Source organism: Manacus vitellinus, unplaced genomic scaffold, assembly GCF_001715985.3.
Source record: "Manacus vitellinus isolate BGI_N305 unplaced genomic scaffold, ASM171598v3 scaffold_29_pilon, whole genome shotgun sequence".
In the NCBI taxonomy this organism is placed as follows: domain Eukaryota; kingdom Metazoa; phylum Chordata; class Aves; order Passeriformes; family Pipridae; genus Manacus; species Manacus vitellinus.
Genome location: NW_021940207.1, coordinates 954,140 through 970,684, shown reverse-complemented (window position 1 = coordinate 970,684; position 16,545 = coordinate 954,140). Strand labels below are relative to the sequence as shown.

The window sequence follows — 16,545 nt, the reverse complement described above, 5'->3', positions numbered from 1 at the left end:
GGTTTGGACTGAATGATTTCCAGAGGTCCCTTCCAAACTTGAAAGTTCTGGGATTCTGTGAAGTAGTAGCAGTAAATAACCCTGCTCCAACAGGTACAACCACCTGTACGACATGAGCTGACCAGGACACAGCTCGACTGCTCCTCCTCTGCCCACTCACAACACTCACCCCACACATGAAACTGGGGTAACAACGGACATGCTGCACACAAATTAGGGCAACAACAATGGAAACTTCAACTGAAATAGGACTGGGAGTTTGCAACTGTGCTGGTTATAATCTGTAATAATTATTCTTCATTCTGTTGATAAGTTCTAGGCTGGTATTTACTGACAGACACAGAGGTACACGTGAACAAAACTGGTCTAACTCCAGTATAACAAAAAATTACCCTGTTAGTATTCTACTCACACTATTTACAATCTAATTGCTATTTTTTTACTGTGACTGGTGGCTTCTACATTGAGTCTTTTTAATTAAATGTTTTATATGCATCATTAGTAAAACTTTTAGATTTTTAAAATTAATTTTGGATTGTGTACTGTTCAAATTTATTATTCATTAAAGTATGTAAAGTATCTCCAAAACCTCTTTTACATGCATTCCCTAAACACATATAAATCACACAATGTGTAAATACACCTAATATAATTAGCACTTTCATTAGTGTGTAGTTGTACCATTCATACCCTACAACTGCAATTAGAAAACAAAGTATAAAGTGTAATTAGAATCTGTCAGAACTAACAATATTAAAAATCCTTAATTCTATGTTATTATTAAAATTTAAGACTATTAATACATTAATTTTCACAGTCTTTGCACCTCACTGGAGTCTAAGAATAAGCTATCTTATTTTCAGTAGTTAATTTTTAATCAGCTCCATGTTTTCCCAAATTAGGCCAATTATTCTCCGTTAGCAGAAAATAGTATTAATGAAAATATTTCTTTTCATTAATGTTTGTAAAGATCTATTTCTTAATGAAATATAGGCACTAGGTCTAAATGAACCCAAATAGTTTCCATGTATGCAAATTTCTTATCTCCATGTCTACATGAGCTAATAGACTGATTTTTTTTACAACGTATGTGCACCAGAACAAAAATCTATTATTGAACAAAGCAGCAAATCTGTGTCTTTATGACCAAACATGTCCTAGAGTTGGATGCTGGCAGCACGACCTGTTGTCACACAGGAGAAACACCGAGAGATTCAGAGAGATCTGACAAGCACAGTAGAGTGATGGACATACAACCATTCAGGGCCCAAATTTCCCAAAGTGGCCCCTCCAAGTCTGGCTTCTGAAACTGCAGGAATGAAGCACGTCACAGGCTGGGGCTGCCTCTGATGCCACAAATCATCTCCCTCAGTTTACATTTAAAACTCTTTCACTGAACATGTTTTTGCGTACGGTACATCGAGTCTATATTCACTTTTCTACCTGGAATGTGTGGGTCTGTCTATCGTTGCACGATTTTCTTAATAAAAATCATGTCTTGCCCTTGTCATGTGGTTTCTTGGCAAGGAAACCACAGACTTTGCCATTCCAATCACTGTGATAATGAAGAATACTAGAACAGCTGTTGTTAACTTGGAATCCATATGTGTCGTCTTATGGAGTTTCAGAGGTAGCGATTTAAAACTATTTTTTTTTAATTTGTAGGATGACATAAATATCAGTAAGGCCTAGAGGAATGCAATATCTACCACCTCCCAGGGGGAGTTAAGTATCAGGGTTTTGACAGTAACTAGGTACCTGCCAGATTCTCCAAGAACACCTTGTGCACTTTGTATTTCTGAAAACGCCCCTGCCCTCCCATTACTCTCTTCAGGATTCCTAATAGCCCCAGAAATGTATTCAAAAACAAAATCTGAGCATTTATTTGTAAAATAAAGGATTTTTATTTGACTTTCTTCAGAATTTCCTCTGGCAATTTAATATTAATTAAAATCTGTTGAGCCATATGGCGACTCTTCTTTTTCTTAACAAACATTATGACTTTCATATTTTCTCCCATGATTTTTCCCATTTTTGCCATAACAAACAACAAATCTTAGAGAGCTCATAGCACACAGACATCACTGGTTCAAATATTAATGCAACCACACAGACCAAAAGGGACCACAATAGAAAAATGTTTTCAAAGCATTTTAGGCAAGTGAACCTTGTGTGATTAAATATGCACTGTAACAAAACAGACTTCCACATTCATAAATAGAGCAGAGTCACAAAGAGCATGGGTCCTGGCACTCATCTTTTTCTAAGCTGTAAAGAATTTGCCTTTGTATTTATGGTACAGAATTACACATCAATGTTTTCTGTGCCACTCGTCATTGCATTTTTTAAATTGCACTATAACTGAGCAATAAATATAATGCATTGATTCCAGATTAGAACTAGATGGAGAGAGAAACAATCTCGTTGAGACTTCTTCTTGTGAAGAGCGAGAGCAAAGGCAGAGTTTACACCTCTGTGGAAGCACAGCACTGTGAGTGTGGCTTGGACTGAAACATATTTGAAGAGCAGCTCCTGAAGCAGAAACCCCCGCCATCCATCCCTTTCTGCATTTGTCTCTCTCCATCTCTCCCCTGCACCGACTGCTGCTTTGCCAGCTTTCTCACTGGCCAGTGCCAAGTGATTTAGCCCCTGCTAAGGAAAAAGGCAAAATCTGGATCTATCTGGCTTTACTGGATCTGTCAAATCCTGCCATAATGTGCATCAATATGCCATTGCATCAACAAATTGTGAAATGAATGCACCTGCTTCTGATGCATTAGGGAAAATGCCTATTCCAATACACGCTGTACTATTAATCTCATATCTAACATTTGGATCTTGATAAATTCTATTCCAAAAATAACATATCACAAAAAATAAAATATTATGAATAATTACTTATGTAATTATTCATACTACAAATGTACTTTTTCATATTCTGCAGGAAAAACTTAAATCATGATGCATGTACTTAGATTTAGAAAAAATAGATATTGCCGCAACACTGGTGTTGACAAATTTCCCCCAGCTTCCCCCCTGAGAAAAACACAGAAGACTTGTACTTAAAACAACAATAAAAAAAGACATTTTCATGTGCTTTAGAAACATTCAGATACTATAAACCTGCACACTAACACAGGAATGGATAATCTGGATCTACTGTAGCCAGAGTGAAAAACTGCACCTTCAAGATTACTAAAAGCTTAAGAGTCTAATAAATCTGTTCAACAAACAGCAAAGGCACTAGGGCTCCAAGTTTAAATAGGACTCGCTTTTTTCATCTAGACCTAAACTTTCTTCTAAATTGAGCCCAAAAGCAGTCAGATATTTATATCTAAAAATATGTACTTTGTATTTTGTATTTCAAGTGAAACCACTATAATTCAAGTTTGATACTTCCATCTTAGTGCAGTCACCTTTTGTATTACACAGTGAAGTTTTACAGTAATATATGTCTAACATGTATGGACAATCCCAAAGTAGTATTTTAAGCTCATCAGCCCTTAATTGAGGTTTTCAAAGCAGCTTAAGGGATTTAGACAAAAAATACTCATTTCTTATTTCCTTTTATCACCAATACATGGCTAAACTCCTCGGCTGCTCTGAAAATCTCAGTGAGCTGGATACATATTCATTGGATGTAAGAGAACTGTCACTTTTGCTATCTATCTAAAAGATAAAACCTTTAAGCTTAAGTGAAAAAAATAATTGGATAGATTTTGCTTGTACCATCACTGACGACTTTACGAAGTCGTGTTCTGCAAAACCCCATTTTTTAACTGAATGGGAACAGTTCAAAAAGGCTTATTTAGTCAGCTGAAATGAGAGCTGTGATGATACAAATGTGCTGGTTTCAGGAATAAGAAATCTATTTTGCATTGCTCTAGTGCTGGAACATGCTTAAGATTGGATTGCTCTGGTCTAGCAGAAGCATCATAAAGTTTTGTATAGTTTAATAGTAAAACTTGGCAGCTCTGAGCCAAGAAATTACAAAATCTAGCAAATTCCAGCCGCTGGATGTTTTCTGTGCTGCTGAGTATAGATACGCTGGGCAGGACAGAAATTTGCAATGAAACTGAAGCAGCTGCCCCTTTTAGCAGATTAGAAGTTAAAGGTTTGAGCTGGGGGAAGAGGAGCAAAAAGCTGGATTCAAGATGATGCAAGTGTCTCCTGCAGGATTTAGCCAGGCCTGTTGTGCCAGTTTGCAAGGTCAGAATTTTGCATGTACGGGCCAGTGCCAGATTTTTGCCTATATAAGAGTGTCTTTGGTAAGCACTGAAAAATGCTACCAAGCAATGCTACCGAGCCGGAATGAAAGTCTCCTGATCCTTTCTGGGAATCACAACCCATCACGTTTGCTTTTCATACGCACAGCTCAAGGTAGGGCCCGGCCCGAGCATATCACTGAAATCCGGTTAATTGCGGCCGGGGAGCGGCGGGGAAGGGCTGGGAGGGAACCCGGCTTTGGAGGCAGCGACCATTCCCGGGATGCGCTCCCTGCGCGGTCCCTCTCCCTCCACGCCGGGAGGTAAAACTCGCGGCTCCGCGTGCCACATCCAGGTTTTGCAGTGTCCTGGCTCCGGGACGCTCCGATTTTTGTTGTTGTTGTTGTTGCTATGCTTTAGTAGGGTTTTTTTCCGTGGTTTTCTTTTTTGTTTGTTGTTTTTTTTGTTTTGTTTTGTTTTTTTGGGGGTTGTTTTTGTTTTTGGTTTTTTTGTTTAATGCCTGCAGTGGAGCCGGCAGCCCCGGCGGGGCGGTGGGACACGGGGCAGCGCGGCTCCCCCGAGACCCGGCGGGCTCCGCCCGATGGCCACGGGCTCCGCGCGTTCCCGTGGATGCTGCTCTGCGGAGGGAGGGAGGGAGGGAAAGGAGGGAAGGAGGAGGGGGAGGGGAGGGAGGAGAGGAAGGAGGGAGGAGGGAAGGGGGGAGGGAGGAAGGAGGCGGGGCTGGCGGCGGGGGGGGAGGGCGGCCGGGGCCGGGGCCGCCAGCCGGGGCGGCTGCAGCGGGACGACGGCGCGGAGCGGGCGGAGCGGGCGGCGGGCGAGGGCCCGGCAGCAGCGGCGGCCCGCTCCGCCCCGCGGAGCTCCCGCCGGCGGCCCCGCGGCGCCCGGGGTCCGCCCCGGGTCCGCCCGGGTCCGCCGCCTCCCCAGCACCCCGCCGGGAGGAACAGCTCCCGAGCAGTTCGCAGCTCCGCATCCGAGAGGGAAACACAGCCAGAGAGGCGCGGAGGGGAGAGGAGTGCGGCGAGCAGCTCTGGGTTACTGAAACCAGTACAGGAGCTGCCAGGACAAACTGAGCTTTTGCCAAAAATAGCTCTTTCAGGGTTAGGTTTTTTTTTTTTTGGCTTTTTTTTTTTTTTTCCTTTCTTGTAGTCGAGCGCGAGCAGAAGTGCCCCAGCCCCAGCGCACACCCAACCTGTCGGCCTGAGGGGCAGCTGAAGCAGCCAGAGCAGAATGTACCAGGGACACATGCAGGTAAGCGGCTCCGAGCAGGATGGATGGAGAGGGGAAGCCTCGGAACGGGCTCCGCTGAAACGCGGCTCCGTGAAGTTTCAATGGGTTGAGCGGAGGGGAGATGCCACCCTGGCACTATGCAACAAGTGACCTGGTGCAATGTGACCGTGACACTCCAGCTCAGGGCTAAAGGGAGCAGCTTGCCTGGGGCTGGCACTGCTCGAGGGGGAGGATGGTAAAAGGGTTCTGTCAACTTTGTAACTAGGTGAAGTTCTGTGTGTGTTTATCCATGTATGATGCCTGCTTGTTCAAACAGATTCAAGGGAGTATTCCAGGGCAAACATTGTTATGGCATGCCTTAAGTGACACATGTCTCCTGCCATCCTCTTGATGCATCTCTTCCTGTATGTCAAGTGAAGGGCAAACAATAAGGGAAAAGACAGAGCACTTGCTTTGCAAAATCTGCAAAGGTTTCACACCACACTAAAACCGTCGATTTGCACAGTGCGTTGTGTTTAAAGGTGATGGATTTGTATTCTTCCCTCCCAACACGGGATGAGGATTGATTTTGCTAAGCCCCAGAATGACTTTGTAGAATGAATTCAAACACATGGCTAAGAGACTTTAACATTTCAGGCAGAAATATTTTCTCATGATCCTATTGATCCTACATCGCCTCGGCAGAATACGCCTCTCCTCGATAAAACACACAACTGCCTTGGACGTGATGGCTTTAACCTTGACTCCCGCTCTCCTTCACATGGTTCTTCCTTGGAAAGCCAAACCTGTTTTGAAGGAGGAAGTGCCAAAGGGGAGTAAAGGTTTACACACATCTTCCAAATTCAGTTTCTTTGCTTTGGACCCAATCTGGCTTTTATGTTCACTGCCAGGAACGATGAAATGCTTTTATCACATACAGTGGCACCTTGCATGTGGTGGTGTTTGCACTAAGGCTGTTTACAGAGAAACTGCAGCTTTACCAAGTGCAAGCTGACCACTTCTGTTTGGCGTGATTCTGCACAGCATTTGAATATCTGCTGAATGATCACCGGTGACATTAAACTTCAGTCAATGTCAGACGCAGGGTTGTGTGCGATATATGTGAATTAAGCGAGGACTCTGATTCAGCACTGCTTTCCAGAACTGAATTATACCAGTTACTCTTTCATGTTTGTGTTATCTGATCCAACAATGATAAATAATGTGTCATAATACTGCTTGTAATAGGAGAGCAAACAGGTTGTTTGAACAAGATGTGTAATCAATGGAGGGAGTATACGTATTACCATTTATTTCTGAAAATAAGGTTAAAACACAAAACCAATCCTATAACTAATGATACTGAGTTGGACATTGCCAAATGGGTATTTACACCCTTAAGAAAGCAGAAGATCTATGCTATGAGTTATAGACTGCAACAAATGTACAACACTTTATAAAAGGAAATCTAATGGAATCTTGAGGTGCCTGTCAGCGCTTTAAATTTTCTGAGTCATTAAAAGAGTGAAATCAAACTTGCAATAGGAAAATAAGGTCAAAACATGCAAATGTGTTGTGACTGATGTCCTTTATTTTTTTCTTTCAAAATATTTTGATTTTTCTAGCCCAAATATAATCAAATTCTAATCAAATTCTCTTAAAAAGCTTACTGAACTAAAAATACTATTCCTATTGAGTACACTTATCATTGTTAAAAAATAAAAACTCACCTGAGTTCATCACCCAAACTTTTTAATATATCTGTGTCCTAACAGGACATTAATGTTCTTCAGATAACACCTAAAAAGCCTAAAGCCTTAGGAGAGATTTTTATGTTTAGTTATATCTTCAATTCACTCTTTAAGTGAGTCAGACAAAGACAATACAGGGCCGATTTCTTTGCAATGAAATGGTCTACTGCAATGTTTATTAAACCATGTGGGAACATAAACTGTCAAAGTTACCATACAGTATTAAACCACACACTAAATACTGTATCAAACCACACACTAATAAAAATGTAGGCACATTCTAAGCATTACAGGTCCTTTCTCGCTATCCAAGACTTTCTTGTAAGTCTTCTACTAATTTAAGGAAAATTAATTGCAATTACAGCCAATCTAAAATAAGGTGAACCATAAAACCAATCCAAATTTGGGTAGATTAAGTCAGACACATAAGTCAGCACCTAGACTCCTAAACAAAAGTAATCTCATATTTAAAGCACCGAGCACTTTCAGAACTTACGCTTCTTTGAGAGAAACTGGAGTATTTATTTAGCTTGGTACTTAAGCATCTAACTTCATACATCCAAATGTAAAGTGATGTGCCAATATATAATACCTGTTCCTACAGTTTTGAAAGTTATAGTGATCAAATGTAGGATTTGCCAGTCATAATTTCCCTTTTTTCTAGTGTTTTGTTCTCAAATGCAAAAGTAAAATCTGCAGAATTAATTCCATAGTCCAATTACTTTAAAAGATGTTTACAGAGCCCATGTTTTACTAATAACCTGCTGTAACTCAGCTAATTCTTGGAATACTTCTGGAAGGGGATAACATTAGCAACTGTAACAAGGTAATAAGCATAATTACAGAGATTGGGAATTGACCTATCTTGGATAGGCATCAAGCATTAGCAGCTTCAGTGGGGAATTTCTAACTAAGCTCAATAAATTCTGCAAGTGTACATGAAATATAATTTGCATTTAAGCACTGCTGAAGTCCAGCACCTCAAGTACTTTACAACAGGCCACAACGTGTCTATCTCTTCTTAATTCTTAGTGTATAGTACAGATTCAGCTTATTGGGTTGTTTTTTTTTCTGAATCCCAGAAAGTCACTTTATTCATTCCGAAGACGTAGGTTTAGATTTCTCTCTTACTGTTTTGCAAATGAAGCCTCACAACACAGAAATGCTAGAGAGGTCCTAAGCTCAAATTCCAAAGACAGCTAAAAAAAATCTAAAAAGAAGGTGTGTCCTGTCTATCCATTTCCAGGTACCTTTCTGTGAGATCAGCTGTTGCATTACTCGGGCACCACGCGCTTCCACGTAAAACACAGGTAGAAAGGAGAAGCTGCCTTCCACAGGGCCAGCACCACAAACAGAAATAAGATGCAGCACAGTGCCACAGGAGCTCTTTTAAAGCTATTTCACCACCATAATAAGCTTAAGCATCTGATTTAGCCCTATTTACCAACCAGTTCAGTTTATGCAGCGACCATTTAAAGCAGAGCGGGGACTGACATTGGTCCTAAGGCATGAGCTGCCTCCTGGAGCCTGCCCCCTCGAGGTGAGGCTTTTGCATGAAAAAGAACTTCAGATGAGGTGCACAGATCGTTTGTCTACAAACACACCAGTTATGTCAGAAGTCCTGTTTAATTCAGTAAATGTAGTCTCTGACAGGATGAAACCTGATGGATACTGAAGCACACCCTGGGATTCACAGATAAGGCGAAAGAACCAGGTCTAGATTCTAAACTGGACAAGGTGAAAGAGAGAGTTTTCCTCTCTTGGGACAATGTGTGCAATCCAAAGTGTGCTGTTTTTCATCTTCTTCAACAAAACAGTAGCAGACCAGATGGAAGCAGAACATAAGCTGAGTTCAACCCCCAATCACTGCTGCAAAATGTCTGTCATTTTTAACAACCAACAATAAGAAGTTTTAAAGTTTTTATAGTATATTATATACCTGATACCAGTCCCTCCCTTTGACTTTAATGGAAGTTCCATAAATGAGTGGAGGGTAAATTGCAATCATTTTCAGCAGCATTTGGCTTCCTATGAAGTTCAAAATAAATGCCTTCAACACTGTTTGCCTTGATGCTGTATATAGTCAGCTTTCCCCAGCACAAATGCTTGAACAGAAGAAGTGCTTTGCCAAATGTTGGCATGGGATTTTATATATGGCAGTGTTATGTTTCAAGATGGCTTAATTTAGACAAAGCAGAAATCTTGACCACACATGGCTATCAGAGTTCCTCTGGCGCTTTCTCGCAAGAACAGGCTTGTTAGTCACGATGCCTTGGCCAAGTTCCAGATCAGATAGTTTGTCTTCTAAACTTTTAATTGCATAGGCAATCAACTTCATGCCCTTAATTCTTGTGTTGAGTTTTTTATTATCAAAGATATTTAATATTCTACCACTGACATTTCATATTTACATGAAATAACCCATATTCATCATTCACATTTCAGTAAGATTTCAGTTCTCAAACATGCACCTATATGATAGTAGTGGGTCAACAGAAAAATAAGTATGTACACGTGGAAATTCTTGCAAGATGAAACCTCAAGGGCTTCACATGTTTTAGTGGGCCTGAAAAGTGTTGCTAAATATTTTATAAAAAACATTTTTGCACTGATTTCTCAACACTTAAGACACATCTAACTCACTGGGAAAAAGGGAAACAGAACAGTCTCAAGATTTGCTGCAGATGCAAGTCACATTTCAGCTTACTTGGTAACCTATTAAAAATACTGTAATATTGGTGGCTACCTAAAATAAATGAACCCCAAGCTATTAATCAGTTATGAATAAGAAAAAAGTCATATGCATTTTTAGGTTAATAAAACAGCTCACAAAGAATACACACAATGTAAACTTGAATTAATGTTAAATTCCATCTCTGCTCAGCTGTTAAGTTTAACATAAACTTAATAACTTCAAGCTACAAAATTCTAAAAATGTGGGCACATAGTTGGAATGCTAACTGATCCCTAGTGATGGCAATGAACCATAACTCCTAATCTAGCTAAAATTGTTTTAAGATAAACTGATAATTTTTTATTATTACAACCCTTTTCTAAAAGTACTCTCAACAGTAGGGTAGTCTTTATGTTGGTATGTTTTCCATTTTGTCTTGGTATTTTCCAATTAATTCACTAGCAGCTTTACAAGTTTTGAACAGCAGATTATGAAGTGCTTGTAAATGAAAAAAGCTAAAAATAATGAGCTCACTTTCATAGAAGGAAGTTCATTCAAAGAAAGCAGGTGATATACTGCGTTTGGCGAAGGCACATTCCAAAACTGTACAAATTGTGAGCATTTGTAATGCTGGTAGAGAGAAGTGTTCCTTGAAGCTGTTAGGCAGTTTTGCAAGAGCCTAGCAGAAAATCTTGTAAAGACTCGGAAATTCTTGGCACATGGTATATTTTTACTGGATGTAAATTAAGGAGAACTCTTACTAACTAAGGATCCACCCCTCTATTCTGGAATTAAATTCATTCAAAACATAGAAAAACAACAGTCTCTAGCACTGACATATATTTATATAAATGTCAGTCTAAACCCAGTATATAGCTTTCACTAAGGAGGCACTATTTACTCAAGAATCATGCTAGAGTTTTTTTTTTTCTACCACTACTGTCACAATTTTCTGTGCAAAGGAGGCGTATAAAAGGTTGGGATAAACTCCACAATTTATATCAGGATGAATTGTCCAAACAGAACAAGGTGCAGGAAAGGATGGAAAAAGTAAGGTAATCACACAGACAAATTTAGAGGTCCCATTAGGAAATGCAGTCTCATAAACAGATCTGTAGAATAATTTGTAATTTATAAGAATCTTGTTTCTAAGCAAGCTGATTATCCAGAAGCTTTAAGAAAAAGAGGTTGATGTATAAAGCAGGTCCGTTTACAACCATCTGTTCAGCTTAAGTTGCTACCTTTTTGCAATAGTTAAAAATGAAAACGGTAAAAAAGTTGGAATAGTACTTAGAATTAATCTACTCAGCATAGGAATTAGGTACTAGTTATTTGTATATCACAGAGTCTTAAGTTTGCATAGTCTATTTCAGAAATAGCTGATCCTGCAAAACTGAAAGAAGTACTTGTCTTCCAAATCAGGTGTCATGACATGTAAACTAGCAGGTCACTTTCTGTAATTATGCATTTTCATCATTGTCCAATAGCATTGCTAACAAAATGCCTAAGGACCATAAAGAGCATATTCAGCAAATTCTTCTACCAGGTTAGGATTATTGCGACCAGTCTAATATTTCATTGCTTTCCTCTCAGGCCTTTGAAATTCTGAGTCACTGGTACATGAGTTTTACTTCCAGTGGTTTATTTGCATATAAATAAAGTCAATTCTAAAATATCAAGTAACTGAAACTTATTGTACTGAATGGAAAAAAGTCCATGTCTCATCAGATTGCCTATGCCCAGGAAAAGAAAACACAACCCAAAGTTTAAGGTCAGCCCCTGAATGCGATTTTCCCAGAATTTGCACAGTTAGTCAGGTCTCAGCATTACTGCAGTTCCTCACAAACATTTTGTACCAAACTTCCATCAGGTTGGCATAGTAGATGTACACCTTGCCTACCACGCCACTCACACAGATTTGTCACTGTTGCTTCTCTCACTGTCCTATTTGTTCATTTTCTCCTCCTTATCTGAGTTTGAAGGCTTTCGTGAGACGTTTTGCCTCCTGCTACATTTGTGCCGTGGTTTCATTTCTGCTGCCCACAGTAGGGCAGCCAAGCTCAGCCAGGTCATGACTGCTGCGAGCAACAGGGTCTGAGTCACCTCTCAGCAGCACTTGGTCACAAGGCAAAGATGCCCCACAGTGAAGTTCACTGCCACGAGCAGAACGGAGCAAACTGATGGTGGAGGACTTTGCTGCCAGCAGAGCTCCCTGCTCACACACTGTATCTAGATCAGGAAACAACAGGGGAACACCACGAAAGGGGAAGTAGCCAGCTTTAAAAAAACAACCTGACTTTTTGCCTACGGTCACTACAGTGTGTTTGCAGGGAGGCCTATGTCCATGGACTCGCTTTTCTCACATGCTTGTCCATTTTGGCAACACCTACAGAAAAAGAACCACGCTACAGTCTTTGTGACTTTCTCTGTAAAATAGGGAACACTCTCCTGCTTCATGTTCACTTGTCTTAGAGCAGTCTACTGCCTTCTGGTGACTTGGACTGTTAATTTCGTGTCATTTCCTTAAAACACCTCTTGTCCTAATATGGATGTTGAATTTAATACAAATTACCAACACCTTTGGACAGTATTTTCCAATAAACATAAAAAATAACAGCTATGCATTTAGAACAACAAAACCATATGTGATAAGAAAAGAATTGTGCAATGAATTCAGACAAACAATCTTTCTTGATCACATTAAGACTTTGTTTCTGTTACAAAATACATAAAAGAAATTCAAATACTCTTATGAGCTGACACTTAGAGATGAGACCTTTATTTTTACATTCATTTAATATCAATCATTTGGCTTTATAGACTTCAATAGTTTTCAAAAGCTGGAGACACAAACTTTAAAATTTGCCTTACCAACATTAGGACCAGCTGTATCTTACCTTTACATGAGCACATGTAAATGGAAATTTCACTGATGTTAAAAAAAAAAAAGAATAATTTCCTTCCAAGAGTTTTCCACATCAGTGCCTGTGTTCCAAATGTCACCAGTTGGGTTCCAAAGTTACAATGTCAAGTAGGGAGTACACATGTCCTGGACAGAGGCAGGAGAGCTGTCACAAAGTGCATTTTCAGATACAACATTTTCTAACTAATAGATTTATCAATAAAAAGGTTCAGGATCTTATTCACTGTTCATTAAAAATCACCTGAGGGGTAACTTGCCCATTCAAGCCTACCCTGAAATATAGGGATATGTTTCTCAGTAAGTAACACTGAATATTAGAGTTTAACTTCACAGAGTTACTTAAAGTCAATTTTGCTAATATTAATATAGGAATAAGCAAAGACTAAAACAAATAAAAGCTTTTTGTGTATTATGTAAGAATGAGAGTAAACATCACATTTTGATACAATAGTAATCTGTCAGAATCTTTTAAAGTCCTGATAGGAAAATCTGAAAAAGAAGGTCTGTATTTGGTATTTTATGTGGAAGAACAGGTAAGAAGAAGGATGGCCCTAGTCTTCACAATGGCCTTGGACACTATTGTCATAGGAGCAATGACAGAAATGTCACAGGAGCAATTAATGAAATAAAAAAATATGATTTGACATGTTTCTCATCAAAGTGACAGGTTTTCCTGCTGTCATTCATGGAAGTTTAACAAGAAATATAATTTTCCAGTTATAGGCTTCAGATGTAGATGAGATCTTTCTTATTTTGCTATTTTTTGTCTAAGGTTGTTCAAGAACCAAGACAATTTTAAGATGGTTTTGAAAAAGGAATACAAGGAAGAATGTTAGATAAAAGAGAAGAGGAATATTATGGTGTATAACAGAGAAAAACAATGCAAAAGAATGCAAACTAGGAGGGATGCAAACTAGGAAGAATATGTTTTGTTCAGAGCAATAGAAAACATTGTTAATATTACCATTGTACTCAATACAGGTAATGTACACAATGTGGCAAGGTATATACAACTGGAAGGGATGTATAGGATTGCCTGAACCTGTGCAATAAAACAAAGAAATCTGAATTATTACAAAACAGCTGAATACTACATGGAAATGAAAGAACAATTATCCCTGCAGCACTCACAATTAAAGATTATGTGCTGTTCAGGAAAGACACAAAAGCAAAGGTGTTGGTTGTATTAGGAACCTGAATCCCAAGAAAGTGAGAAAAAATGTTGTAAGAAGCTTCAGAACTAATATTTTCAATTGTTAAATTGTTAAGGCTATGCCAGGAACACACAGGGAATGGAGATAAAATGTTCCTCAAAGGCAGAAGGAAAAAGTATGAGTTGCCTAAAATAAAGCTTATTTAGATCTTTAAAGTATGTTAAAACAACAGTTGAAAGTTTTCAGTTACGTGTGAAGAAGGGTGAGGAGAAGCAAAACATACTCTGTGGCATTTGTGTTATGGATAACCTGATTCATGGTGCAAACCCAAATGGTTGTGAGGGTATGAATTCTGCAGCTGTTACAAATATGTGAAGAAAAAGCTCATGCAGAGGCACTCCATACAGTCTCCATCCCAGACTGCTGATGCAAGTGGTATATTAAATTGAAGACTTGATAGAAAATATGTTATAGTCCACTTAGGAATCTGAACAGAACAAATATATCCAGATTTAAGATAAGATGAGAAAAATGGTGAGACACCTAGCAGCCCAGATACCCAGATGGCTATCCATAATCTTTAAGGTTTTAGGGAACAGACTTTAAGGAAAATTAAACAAACATAGACACACAAAAAAAATGGAAGAAATGCTATTTGCATTTATCAAGAAAAGATAATGTCAGGCTTACTTGACAGCATTTTCTGTTATTGTAGCTGGGGTTTCAGGCAAGGGGGGTATAACTGCCTTGATCTATATGATCTTTGGTAAGCATTTGTTATGGTGCCACAAAAGAAATTATTATTGAAGCTGGAGAAAGTAAAGAATAGTAGTAAATCTGTAAAGAGGACAAGAAACTCTTTCGGGGGAAATGAAAAATAAAGTATTAAAGGAATGACTGAGGAAAGCTCAGACTGAGGAAAACTTGATAAGGAAGGTCTTTGTAGATGACTGTTGGAACTGATGTCTGATGTTTCACACATAAATGTACCAGAAACAGGACGGTGGTGACTATGTTGGTTGATTAGTCAGTGCTGGGAAACATCATCAATATTGGGAAACATCACCAGTACTGACAAGTTTCGGGTCACTGTACAGAGGGAACTGTCTGTACTTCAACAATACAAACACATTTAACAGCACAGTGTACTGCTGGTCATCAATAACAAAAAACGTCTACCCTAAGCCATGAACTATCATTTAGAAATTATTAAGAAGAAAGACTTGCACATACCGGATGGCTATAAGTTGTCAATATGATATATCCATAAAAAAGATAGATGCGGTTCTAGTTTTAGAAGAGGTTTTTTTTCCAGAATAGTCAGGAAAATATCCATGCCAATTGATGATGCCACTAACAAATTTTCAGTTGAGAATCTTGTACAGAAGAGAGGCATGAAAACAGGTCCAAAGAAGGATGATGAAGGAGAAGTCTATCTTAGGAGAACAGACCAAAAGATTTTGGCTTATTTTATTGATCAAAATTACAGCTCAGCAGGACCATAATCACAGCATGTAAATGCATCAGGGAGATAAACATGAGATATGGAAAAACCTAAATTAGCTAAGGACAAAACTGGCACAGGAACAAATGGATATTAACTGGCTGTGAATAAATTTAGGTTGAAAATTAGAAGAAGGTTTCTGATCATTAGAGCAATCAAGACTTCCAGTAGCCTTCCAACTGGAATAGTGGAGGCAAAAAACCTAATTACTTTAAAGATGAAATACAATCAATTTATGAGATATCTGATATGACATGCTGCCTATGGGACCAGAAGATTGAGCCTCAATAACCCAATAGCATCCTCCTTGTCTTCACAGAATCACAGAATAAGGGTGGAAGGGACCACAGTGGGTCACCTGGTCCAACCTCCCTGCTCCAGCAGGGTCATCCCAAAACACATGGTACAGGATTGCATCCAGATGGTTCTGGGATATCTACAGTGAAGGATTCCCAAACCTCTCTGGGCAACCTGTTCCAGTACATGATCACTGCACAGTAAAGAAGTTCTTTCTCATGTTCAGGTGGACCTTCGTGTGCATCAGTTTTTGCCCATTGCCTCTTGTTCTATTGCCTGGCTCCATCCTCTTGGCACCCACCCTTCAGATATTTATACAAACTAATGTTTGTATAAAGCTGCCTCTTTGAAGTCAACTTCAGAAGTCTTTCAAAAGCCTTCTTCTTAAATTTCTTTGACTTCAGCAGAGACAAACCCTGACTCTTGTTCAGAAAGACAAAAATACTCAACTTCAAGTCAAAAATCTTCCTATTATGGTTGTAGAGGGCTTGACTGCCTTCACAGCTTCAGTAACCTCCTGCTAAGAGACCCACGCAGGCAGTGACAAATTAGTCTCACTTTGCCTGGTCCAAAACATCATTTTGAGTACTCATAGAGCTGAGCTCTACAGTTTGAATACTCTCTCTGCCAGCTTCCTTATCAACTCTCCCACTCAGCCGAACTCAGAGTTTTGCTTCATATAAAACCTTAATAATCAGAGGAAATGTATTTCCCCCATGCAGCTAAACTCAGTGGTTCATGCTAGAAACATTGAAGCTTTTCACTATCTTGTATTCATGTTCCTGCAAGCAGGCACTGAGGGTTTGAAAT

General features: G+C 39.4%; 1 protein-coding gene across 1 annotated transcript in view; it reads left to right on the top strand.

Annotated features, from left to right (window-relative positions):
- The first annotated feature begins 5,354 nt into the window (after window positions 1–5,354).
- PEX5L (peroxisomal biogenesis factor 5 like) overlaps window positions 5,355–16,545 on the top strand; it is a 100,027-nt gene continuing 88,836 nt past the window's right edge. The window contains exon 1 of the mRNA XM_018075028.2: window positions 5,355–5,474. Coding sequence (XP_017930517.1) covers window positions 5,454–5,474 — 21 coding nt within the window. The 5' untranslated portion in view covers window positions 5,355–5,453. The remainder of the gene's footprint in view (window positions 5,475–16,545) is intronic.